General features: G+C 42.8%; 1 protein-coding gene across 8 annotated transcripts in view; it reads right to left on the reverse strand.

Moving 5' to 3' along the window:
- The window catches only part of MAK (male germ cell associated kinase), a 32,442-nt gene extending 24,973 nt beyond the window's left edge, over positions 1 to 7,469 (reverse strand). For 5 of the 8 annotated variants that reach the window (XR_012994665.1, XM_076330525.1, XM_076330520.1 and 2 more), the window contains exons 1-4: positions 7,407 to 7,469; positions 5,401 to 5,510; positions 1,834 to 2,179; positions 1 to 55 (exon numbers count right to left, since the gene is read on the reverse strand). Coding sequence is in view for 7 of the 8 variants with exons in the window: in XM_076330525.1 (XP_076186640.1) it covers positions 1 to 55; positions 1,834 to 1,934 (156 nt within the window). In the remaining variant the exon portion in view is untranslated. Of the gene's footprint in view, positions 56 to 1,833; positions 2,180 to 2,829; positions 2,905 to 5,400; positions 5,511 to 6,011; positions 6,139 to 7,406 lie in introns of those variants that run through there. The other 3 variants (XM_076330523.1, XM_076330521.1, XM_076330524.1) reach the window with 3 other exon arrangements.
- Between the last annotated feature and the right edge of the window lie 4,931 nt (positions 7,470 to 12,400).

Here is a 12,400-nt window from a genome sequence, read left to right on the forward strand (position 1 = left end):
CTTGACTTCTCTCAAATTCATACATTCATCCCATGAATAGAACTTTCTTTTCATTCTGAAATACAAGTCCGAGATAAAGTATTTTCAGTGAACAGTACAGAATGCTTTTAGAACAAAAAATCTAAACGTGTTATTTTCCAAGTGTAGCATTAGCTGTATTTTGAACTGAATTTAAAACATTCTGGAATATGCATCAGCAACATAATTAAAAACAAACTCAACTCTTAGAATTGCTAGAAATTTAAGTGTTTGACGATTAATCACTGCAAACGTATTTTTAGAGGAGTAGTTGGCCAGAGAGACCATGATACTCCAAGGTATTTATAAAAACATCAGGGACACAAAATCCCTTTTATTATTTGAATTGTGCTCTTAACAACAAGGAAAGCAACAGTGACACTGTACATAAAACACAGGTATTTCAAACCAGACAAATCACCTCTTTGTGCCTAAGCTGCGCATTTTAGGAAAACAAAATTATATTTTTGAAATCTGCAAAGTATCTTCATTGCTTAACATTATAATTAAGCATCTGATGTGATCAGTCATTTTTACAAACCTGTTCCAAGGTATTAAATACCAAATAAACATGGTTTCATTTTTTCAAGCAATACTCATACATACATATAGTAGTCTCTAAACTAATTGTTATATATAAGTGTAATACATTTATTTGTAAGTCTTGCATAGATACAAACATGAATATTGTGTTGCTCAGATCTTGGGATGGGGTTGTGAATATCATGTTATTTGCTGTGTTTCTGTAAAGTTCTAGCACCTAGAGCGAAGAGATTTAAACCCAAGATTTTAATTTAAAATAAACTTATTTTACACATTTATTTATTATTTGGTAAACAACCAAAACTGTCCTCCCTCAAATCCCAAACTTAAAAATCACACAAAAGAATTCCAAATCTTGAAATCATGAGAATGCAAAACACTTCCCACAAAATGTTGTTCCTTTTGCCTAAAAATAATGAAAATAATTGCAATTTTTTTTTTTAGCTTATATTAATATTAAGAACTTAGGTAACAGTACTAGCAGTATACAGAGAAACCTGAAATTCTCAGAAATTCTTAAAACAAAAGTCAATTATATTACAATTATCTTCCTGCAGTAAATTCACAAATGGAGAAAAAAAAAAAATCTTAGCAACACACAATTTCTGGTATTTCAACTTACACTTTACATCCTGCTTGCAATTCTGCAGGAATACAAGGGGAACTTCCCCACTCCTCTAGTACAATTTTTGTTGTTTTGTAATAATATTTTTAGGCAAGTATGACAACGCTGATGATTACGCACAACACAACTTCATTAGATCCAAGGAGACAGCCTTTATTTACCTGACCAGATTGTTACCTGGTATTTATCATTGTAGCAATATCTGAAACTTAATGCAGTGCCTAAAAAGATTTGGGGGGTGGGAAGGTGTTTCAAATCTACCCGTTAAGATGGGTATTCTTACAATTCATAAACAAACTCTCTAATTAATCAACTGCACATTCAGTTTTGCTTTTCCTTTGGTGTTAGCCTAACAACATTTTTAGATAGAAGCACGTTCGAACTGAACAAAAGCAGCATGCAATTTTGTAAGCCAAGATAAATCAGTAACTTATACAAACTGATGTGTCTCTATTGATCTGTTAGCTGAAGTCTGACCCATGATCACCTTGTTGAGCATCTTAATTAAAAAAATTAATTTTGTTATGTTAATATCCTTAAAAAAGTGGACATTTTTTTCTATTCTACGCAGATGGCAGACAATAAAGTTAAAAGTGAAAATCTTTAAGCTTTTGCAAATACCTTTACTGAATTTAGATGTTGCATACCTTTTGATAGCCACAAGTTCTCCTGACTCGTTGCTTTTCCCCATCAACACACTGCCATAGGTGCCATCACCTAGTTGTTTCATGATTGTGTAACGGTTCATATTTTTTTTTTTTTTAAGACCCGGATAGCCAAAAGCTTATGAAATACTAAATGTCTTCTGTTTTATTAAAGGATTCTATGTTCTTTGATTTTCTTAGAGAAATCTTCTTCCAGCCTGTTTTACATTGGTGAATGTCTTCTCATAACGGAGCAGGATATTCACTAGTCTCCTCCAAATTACAGCTACTTTGAGATCCAGATATGAAGTTTAAGAGACAGAAGAACATAGTCGTTCTCACATCGATCCTTAAAAAAAAAAAAGGGGGGGGAAATATGTAATTTCACAGTATTTTAGGAAAGAGACACTCTACTATTTGCACCTAACACAATAACAACCCCCAGACCTGTATATGTTCTTTAAATAGCACACTTCAATATAACTAGTTTCTTTAAATCCTTCAAACCACAGAAGGTGCATAGTCTAGGATTAGAGTTAGAGTAAGCAGGGACTGAAGAGTCAAGATTACTGTCATAATTCCCTAGAACCAGAGAAGTGTATTTAAGGCTGGTGTCCTCCGATGGAACTCCTTATTCTTAATTTGCAGATAGCAGCAGGTTCCTAATCTGTAGCGAAGGCAGGGCTGAAGTTTGGGAGAACAGATGGAAGGACCCAAATTTTGCACAGGGTGCTATGGTAAACCTAGGGTCTGAACGCTGTAGTGCAAGCAGGCTCGCTATGCTTGAAGTTAGTGAGGAAGGGAGGTGAAGAAGCAAGATAAACGCTGCATTCTTCGCCAAGGTAAATCGAGTTGTTGTAAACGTACTTGGATATCCTGCTCTGAAGTTCACAGAATTCTTAGTCTACAGCCACAGTTAGGATTAGGCACACTAATGGCTGGAGAGTTAAGTCTATTGTTCAGTTTTACAAGGCTTGCAGAGGGAAATATAGAGCTCACCTGCATTGGTATGGAAGACTAGATCTGAGTTGTCATTTGGAAAAGAATTCACATTAAACAATGTTGAATCTTCATCTGTGAATATATGTAAACCTTAATTTGAATCCTGATCCAAACTTGAATCTGAACCCTAGCTTTCATTGTACACAATACTATCTGTCACAACACTTCAGGTGAAGGCCAGTTCCCATAGGTCCTATGCACAAATCCTAATTCGAACCTTACCGCCGGCTGCCTACTAGACGCAATCCTAAAAACTGATGTTAAGGCACTTATGCAAACTCATGATAGTCATCCACTTCTTTATGCAGGCCTAGGAAAAACTAACAACCAATCACTGTACCATTTACTCACTGCAACCCAAATGCTTAAACACAAACAAACCATTGACTGCTAACTGAATTCCAGCGTTATCTCTGCCTTTTGCCTCTGCTGTCTGAAAATGCAAAATAAAGCTCAAATCAACTGGCATCCACTGTCAGCCTACCTCTATAGGAGATGCAGAATTCAGCATGGAACTCTGTAGTCCTTATCCTTAGTCCAGAATTAGCTACAGGCTGGTAAGGCTGTCCAAACAGATTAAGGAACTCAAATTCAGCTGGTAACAAGCCTCAGGCCTGAGATTTACAGGCCTGGCAAAATTCAACAATAAAATTGGCCTCTTATGAGTGTGAAAGCAGCATTCTCGAGTAGACTAGCCTGCTGTGTAAGGGAAACATCTGCCTGGATGACACACCGATGTTTCTAACCTGTTATTACTTGACATGCTGCTTCCTTGGAGAAGGCGTAATGTGCACCTTGTTGCTCACTGTTGCTTCTGTTACCAGGGAGGAATCTTACATCAGCTGTCAAGATGCTACTAACAAGTGACTGAGTGGACATCTGGATTTATAATCTTTGCACCAGACAACCACCAGTTTAGCAGTGAAAAATGTGAAGAAGTTTTTATCCATCCCCCCAAAAAGCCATTGCTACAGTAAAATAAGATCACTGGTTAATAACATATTCTATAACAAAGCTAAAAACAAGATTTAATAAAAAATAACAGTCATAGACAATTCAAATTATGACTGGGTTTTAAATTGGATTTTCATATATTTAAGCCTATTGTTTTTCTCAGAATTCAGCTTTGTATCTTATTCCCCAAAGTGCCTGCATGCGCTCTAGTCTTTAATATCATGAATAATGCCGTTTCTTCAACAAAACTATTTGTTGACTCCAGTAATGAGCAGATGATCAAGTGTTTATGCCAAGTTAAGATACATACTAACTACTCATATCTTACAAGTTATCAATTGTTAGTTTTTTATATATATATTTAAAAAACAAATTAAACACTTTCTGAATGTATTCTAATACACATTTTAAAACACAGCATCTGCATCTAAAGCATCAGCAACGATGAACTGTGCATGCATTTTGTGTATAGATATACACAGACATATAACATGAAGTGAAGTTAAATGTAAAAGGATTTGGGTGCCTGCATTTCTCTGTTTCAACAAATATCATTATACATTAAGACATGGTTTTTGGGGGGCATTCAGCAATATCTGCCAAAGATGGCCCTAGCCTGAACTCATGGAGTTACATACATTAAAAATTTGGAGAACTTGCATGCATTTCATGCCCAACTTTTTGCTAACAAAGTGAACCAAAATACCAAGATAAAAACCTCTGTATTTGAAATAAACAGACCCCGATCTAGACTCAAACCTCAAGTTTTGACCTGTAAGTCCTCTAATTTTGGTGCCGAAATCCTATCAGCTTTCCAAGTTATTTTTGGAGTATAAATGTACTGCTTTTACAATTATTCCTTTTGTCCAATTCTATCATTTCAGCACGTGCACTTGAAACAGCATCACATAAAGTGTTTCTTCCCTCCAGAAGTCCTATGTAATGTAACATGACAGACAAAATTGTGCATTTTGTCTGTTCTGTAACACTGCATACATTCCCCACCACACTGATGCATGCTAGGCCATTCATCGAATGACCCTTGTGAAAGAGTTGTCTCGGTCACTTACAGTTAACAAAAAAGGCAAACAAGGGAACTCTTACAGCGAGACATCATCAACTGAAAACTAACCAAACGCAGTGAAAAAAAGGACTGCAGGTAACACGCTTGACCCTAGGCTCTTCTCCAACTTTTTAGAGAATTCATCCTTCAAACAGAAGTATCTAAAAAAATTGAGAGTTCTGTGGACAACTAAACAGTCAATTTTACAGCAATGCTAGGGCACACAGTAGTCCGTAAGAAATAGTGGAGGGTGACAGAGGTTTGCTGACCAAGAAGTACAGCGCTGGATCCTGCAAGACTCTAACCGCCACTGTCCACCGATATTAGAATAAATGAGGCTGCCAAGTACTTGCGTTTATCAGCCTGGTCTGAGCCTGGTTTGTCAGCCTGTGAGTTAGAATATAAATGCTCTAGAGATTCACATTTCACTACAACAGACTTTTGCACGCTTCATACTTTGCACCACACGTGCCCAGCTCAGGTGTGCAATTTTTTCTCTGTGGTCTCTATTTTTTTCAAATTTGCAGTTCAGTTTTCTCTTTTGTACCAACCTGGGGAAAAGCAAGGGCTCAATCTAGCTTTTCTGGTTAACGCAAGCCTCCGAAGCGGCCTTTCCCATCCTAAAGCTTATATGAAATTATTTCCTCAGTGATACGAAGCTCTAAAATGTAAAATTGTCATAATAGTCAGCTACCAAACTGAAAAGAGAAATCCTATTGTAAACAACAGCTTGTTTTATACTCTTAATAACATACTGCCCATAATCTCTTCACACAGGATTAAGGAAGGATTAAAGCAGGGGACAAACAGAGGACAAAACACAATAGCTTGAAAGAATCTAGTAATTTGTGTAAATTTAGAGAATCTGAACAAGTACTAAATAATTTAAGCAAATTTTCACTTTTACGATATTACTGGTGTTTTATTTTAAGCATTAGAAACAACTTTAAATTATTTTACAGGTCTGAATTACATTTCAAATTGTAATGAATAACAGCAAATCATCTGCATTTCTGCTGTACAAGTAGTATGCATTACCAAAAGTTTTACATTTGCATGCTAAACAGGCTACTCTCAAGTTAAAATACAAACTAGGATATATGACCCGATAAAGACCTCCCACACAGATAAGCAAAACACTTAACAACCCAATTTCACCAACCTGTTTACAGTAACTGCTGAAATCACCAAAACCGTTCACAGAGCATGGTACTACTCTCAATGATGAAAACCGGCAGTACAGCACAGTACAGGATGTATGCCGATACAAATTTTAAAAGTCAAAAAAACCCCAACAAACTAACAGACAAATTGTTGCTACAAGAACCTTCTTTGTAGTGACTGTGTATTACTAAAGCTGACAGTAATCAGGTCCCATGACAGGTGGATCCAGTTCTTGAGATTAACTACAAATCCATTACTCTAATCAAAGACCAGCAATTATTTAAAAGCATGACTGCTCAGCTGCAAGCAAGAAGTTAATAACATTGACAATAAATATTTGTACTTTCAAATATACTGCCTTAAATAAATTTTTTTTAAAAGTCTCTTCAAAAGGCTAATACGTTGTTTCACTTATTTGCACTGGGCATTCAGGACGGGGCATATAAAAGAGCAGGAACTCCAATTTGCTGGAAATATTTTCCCTCGTTTTGTTCCAAACCAGCTTTGGTTTCAAACCAAAATGATCCACACCAACTTTTTCAGAATGTTTCAACAGTGACCTGCCTGGATGCTGCCGCCCCGTGCCAGCAAGGTTACCTCTTCCCACCCCCGTGAAACCTCTTGCTGCAGCGTAATGAGCAGTACAGTGAGTTTCGGGACAGTAATGGTTTCAGTGAGACCTGCTGCCGCCGGACTTTCAAGTCTCCAGCCTTGGGCGGTGTCCAGAAGGAACACAGACTACTCATCTTTCAACACCTCCGCGCCACTCTAAGTTTCAATAAATGCCCATTTCCATGCCAATTTTAGTTTCACCTGATGACATTCAGTTATCTCCCAAGAGCGTGCCGTTACCTCCCTTAGTATATGCCCACTGAGGAAAAGGGAGCGCAACTCTCCTCTCCCTTATTCGGGCTACGAAACTCAAAGACCTCCTGGCCTGGAAGTTTCACCCCGGTTGTCATAAACACGAATTCACCTCCTCTCATTAACTCTGAACACGTCAGGCTGTCAAGGCCTGGACCTGCCTTACTGGAGCCAAAGCAGGCGGGATCCCTATCTCCACACGCTGCACCCCTGACCCGAACAGCGCTTTCGCTCCCCAGCCCAGCGCTGAAGAGCGGGCTAGCTCCTCGCACACGCGAGGAAAGGCCACTGGTGACCCGGCCCATCTCAAATCAGCCCCGGGGGCAGGGAGAAGCCATCCTGTTCAGCGACAGACGACGGACCCCGGGCTACTCCCGCTCCAGCCTAAGCCGGCAGCTCCTTCTTCCTGGTGGGACCCTGGGGCCGCCCCCGCCCCGAACGGCCCGGCCCCGGACAGGCGGGACGCCCACCGCCCCCGCTGGGGACCCAGCCCCCTCCCCGCCGCCACGGAGCGCGGCCGCCCACTCACTGCGGCGCTGCGGGCGGCGCCTGCCGGGCGGCCGCCGCCGAACCCCCGGCCCGCCCGCCGCCACCGCCGGGCCGCTCTGCCTCGTCGCCGCGGCGACGCCGCGGGGGCGGGAGGGGCCTGCCGCTGGCCCCGCCCTTCTCGCCGTGGTCACGTGGCGCAGCAGGCGGGCGCGGGGGCCCGCTGGGCTGCGGGCGTGCACGCGTGCGTGCGTGGGCGCGGGGGTGCTTGCACGCGTGCGTGCGTGGGCGCGGGGGTGCGCGTGTGCAGACGCGTGTGGACGCATGGGGGGGGGGGCGGGGGGGAAGGGGCGTCTCGCTGCGCAAATGCCGCGCAGGAGGGTTTTCAAACCGGAGCCGGGGAGAAGGTGGGAGGCGGCGGGTAAACGCCGGCGTGGGGAGCGGCGAGAAGCCGCGCCTCCGTGAGGAAGCGAGCGGGGCGAGGGAGGGCCCGAGCCCGAAGGCGGGAGCCGTGTCGCACGTTTCCTGAAGGTGGCACCGTAATGCAGGGGATCGCCTCGAGCGTGTCGTCGCTACCCTTGCTGGTGATGGTGATTCTGTGTCAAATAAAGCCACCGCGTGCTTGGGATTTGTACAGAAAACAGCTGCCGTGAAGCCTGAAGTTCCTCCCCCCCCCCCCCCGCGGCGTAAGCGATTTATTAAAACGCACATTGCTTGCAGGGGGGAAACTTTGAATGCTCTATGTATTCTGAAATACATACATTTCTATTATAAAAATAATCGTGACGTTTCTTCTTGGTCCTTTGTAACCCGCATTTCTCCAGTGTGTACAGAAGGCATGGTTAATAAAAATTGCACATTTAGTGTCTGAGTGACAGAGTAATTTTGGCAGTGGAGTCTCATTTTATGCTTTAATTCTCAACATTAGTTTGAACTTGCTACTTTTTAATGTTTTTGAGAGCGAGGGGCAAGAAAAGGAGGAGATCTTTTCAACACGGTGACTGCTAGTGGCACCACGGAGGGAAGGGCAGAAAATGGTTTTAGCAATTCAGATTCATATCTACTTCACCAAGCTGGCAGCTCAGGCTTGCTGAGCGAAAACGGGAAGCTGTCTTAATTATACCTTTGGGTTTCCCCCCCCCCCCCCGTTCCTCATTAACTGGTGTGGTAGCTTTGTGATGGTTTTAGCACCGTTGACAGATTAATTGCTTCTACCTCAAGTCAACTGGGTGGAACGTCGGGCTATGGGGAATCGGTTTTCTGGAATCCAAGGGATTCAACCGCTCACACGCAGTGTACTGAAATGGAAGTACAAGAAAACAACATTATATTTTCTGAAACAGAATATGCCCATTTCCTTTATTGAAATAAAACATCAGAGGTGCCCCCCGGGTAAAATGAAGTTCAAAGGTGAGGCTTGTACGCGGGAAGGGAGAAGGTACCATCACCCACACGGGCAGAATTCAGGCAGAGATACAATAGGAGTTGATCGTACGCAGCAAAGCATTTAACCACCGTTCACCTGTAAGGATGTGTTTGAACGCTATTACATGTATACATTACGTGCGTGGAAGTACCTCTCCACCGCCAGCGGAAACGGTGCAGCGGTCGCCCTGTGATGTCCCTTCCCTGCCCTCGTGTCCTTTCCTCTCCATCTCTTCAGCTTAGCCTTGTCCCATGGCTGCCCTTCCTTCCCAGTGATGGGCTCCCTCCTCCTCCTCTGGTGCTGCCACCCAATTTCCACAGATATCCCTCCGGCTACCTTCCCCTGCAGGGCCGTGGGGGTGACGTGAGGCTTCCTGGGATCTTGCTGTGCTTGTGTGCCTGAGTGTTACGATACTGCCCGTAAGACTGGTTTGTGAAACTAATCCCTTCTCCAAAGAGATTAGACTGTGGAAGGGAAGGAAGCTACAGCTGCTTTAATGCTCTTATCTGGGAAGTCCCTAGAACGATGTTCTTGGTTGCTTCTGGGGCATTTCCAGTGTAATTACAGTCACTTATAAGAGATCTGGCATAAGCAAGGGGTCTGATGTTTAAATAATTACAATATTAGTTTTGCAGAGGTGCAGCACTTAAGTCTGAATTCTGTTGCTGCGACCTCGTGTCTGTCAATTGTTGGTACTTTCTGTAACGCTCCCCGATGTTTCACACGCATGAAGACAAAAAGGCTGTAGACAGAACTTGCCAGTGTTTAAACCAAACTGCAACATGTTGCGGAGTTGTAGGACAAGAACTGCAACCCAGTCACTTAACACTTCATTTTGTCATAAAGACAGGAGAGAGGTGCTGTGCTGTGCTCTTGCTATGAACCAGGAAACCAAAGGAAGGGCAACAGGCTGGAACAAAGAGACCCAGGAGCTGTAACGATGTTTGCGAGCCTTGCAAAAGAACCTCCAAGAGCATCTGCACCTGCTTCCCTGCTCGTTTTACACAACAACGCGAGCAGACCCACTGCTAATTTTCTGTTGAAAGAACCCTCTTTGGTTGTGGTCCTTAAAGGTCTTGATGCTTTGCTCAAACGCCAGCCTAAGTACCCAAAACTGGCTTCTCCCGAACGCCATCACAAGTGCCAGCATGCATGCTGAAGCTAATAGCGGTTGTGTAAACTTCATTTGGTTTCTGCTTGTTTGAATGAGTTCGATCCAAACGAGCGATGTTTCTGTGTGATACCTATTCACACCTCTATCATCCCACTGATCCTCGTGTTGCGTGTGGACTCTTGCGAGCCCACGGAGGTGTCGTGTTAAAATGCACTCTGCGTTTTGCACAATCCCAACTGTAGCGCTGCATAAACAGTAACTGGTTCACCCTCCCTTTGCTCGTGAGTGACAGGCAGATATTTACTTTACGCAGCTAGAACACCTAAGGCAGTTATCCAGACATGGGACACCACTGTACACTGGTCTCATTACTTCTCGGGCAGAGGGGTTTTAACAGACCTGGACTGACTTTTCACCCTGTGTGTTGGGAGGAACTACTCCAACAATAAAGGTCCCGTTCTTCCCTTTTTATCTGCATGTGACTGCTACTGATAAGGGTGGGAATGACATGAATTTTCGTGTGTAATCCATCTCTTCAGAAGGCTTCCTGCATCTCTAGAAATGCATTGTGCATCCTGCTAAATGGTCTCTCTCAAGAAGCATGATTCACTTTTGTGAATGGGAGTAGCTCGGTTGTATTAGATAGCTTCCCCCAAAAAGACGCAAAGAAAACCCCTAGAAATCCAGAAAAAATCCCAGAAAACCCCCAGGAAAAAAAAAAACAACAGGCTCAGAAATCATATTCTGCTCTGTTACATCGCCACTGTCTGTAAAGTAGATCTGGTTTCCACCCATAGAACTTGGAGGAAAGCTTACCTCTGCCTTTAAAGATAGTAGTCTGTATCCCAAAGAAGGACATCAACTACTTCAAGCTCAGTAGGCGCAAAACAGTCAAATTTCTGCACGCCTTGTATGTAGCATTTAGTGTATTATTTGACAAGCCCAGAGGTAACCTGCTTTCGGAAGAGGAGCAAGCGCTAAACAAGTTGCTCAGACTCTCGCCAGAAGTCTCTGGGTGGACACACATGGCCACGGCATGGACCGGCGTGCCAAGCTCTGTCCTCCTGGCAGGAGGACATGAGACCACGAAATGATGCCCACGTGTAGGCGCACCCGTCAGATGTGTGACATACGGCTGAGTCTGGCGGGTACACGGTTGAAAAACGTTCTCAAGCAGCCTTTTGTCTCTGGGAGGCATCCATTCAACACTTGGGCTTTTAAACTCTGCCATTAAAAGGCTGCTGTTTTGGTATAAAGGGCAGCCTCAGCATGGGGACAGATGGTACTTTAGCTCAGTAGGGCCCTTGTAGTCCGTATGAAGCCGGAGCCACAGGTGGCCGGGGTTTGAAAGCGCCTTTTCCCCTCTCCCTCTGTGACTTTGCCATAACAACTGGAATTTGTTAGATGAAGACGTCTGCCGCAGTACAGGATGCGGGCTGGCAAGAGGCTCCTCTCATGTGCTCGAGGCAGGACCAGAAACCACGCTTGAAGGGGATGATTAATGGAAGGGAAGCTGCTTTACCCAGGGACCGAAGGGAGCACATCTTTCTCAGGATGCTGCTTGGCTTGAGAAACACGCTTTTAAAGTCAATCCTGCAGCTACGTAAACTAACAAGGAGGCTTTCAATTTCAGCTTTTTTGTTACAGAATCTCGCATTGCCTTTACATTTATATATTTTGGAGAGAAAACTATGTACAGCACTAGACTTTATCCATCTGGTCTTTCATCTGAAAAAGGGAGCGTACAGTTATCTTGTCCCAGACGCTTGTGCATGTAGGGGAGCAAAGTGAAGAAAGACTGCAATAACCTTCAAAGTGGTTTTATTTGTTGTAGTGTTACAGACGATGCAGTGAGGTAATCGCTACCATAGCTTTTTACTGTGCTTAAACAGCTGTCATGTTTATTAGAATAAAGTCCACATCCAAAAAGTAGCTTCTTAACACAACTGGCTGCATTTTCTTAACTGATGCACAAAGTTCTGCTTAAAAGGCTGTGTTTAAGAGCATAGCATAATGATTTAAACATACAGCTACAATGACAAGTTTTATACCAGAAATATTAACAGCACAAAACCCCCACAACTTGTCTTAATGTTTTAGTACACTTGAAGCTTGAGTTGTGGTTGTCTAACACCTCTAAAATCAATATAAAATGGAGCAATTTACAGCTTTAAAATTTTCTTTTACTTTTGCGTCTGCTGTGAATCTTTCCAGATTCTTTAGTCATTTTGTTTGGCCTTATTCCCCTCCAATATGTTTCTTTTAAACGTAGAAGGCTGTAAATCTTAATTTTTATTCTACACGCCAAATGTCTCAATATGTTTTAGAGTACAGATGAGAAATCTCAGTTCTGTAAATGGGCATAGTGTTATATATTCCTAAACTCTAAAACTTTGCATCAGTCTTTCTGGGTGGTAACTTGGTTTTGGGTTTTTTTTGGTTTTTTTTTTTTAAGGTTCATATATGGGCTGATTATCAAACTGATGTTGCTCACCTG

The sequence above is a fragment of the Aptenodytes patagonicus genome, chromosome 2, assembly GCF_965638725.1.
Source record: "Aptenodytes patagonicus chromosome 2, bAptPat1.pri.cur, whole genome shotgun sequence".
In the NCBI taxonomy this organism is placed as follows: Eukaryota; Metazoa; Chordata; class Aves; order Sphenisciformes; family Spheniscidae; genus Aptenodytes; species Aptenodytes patagonicus.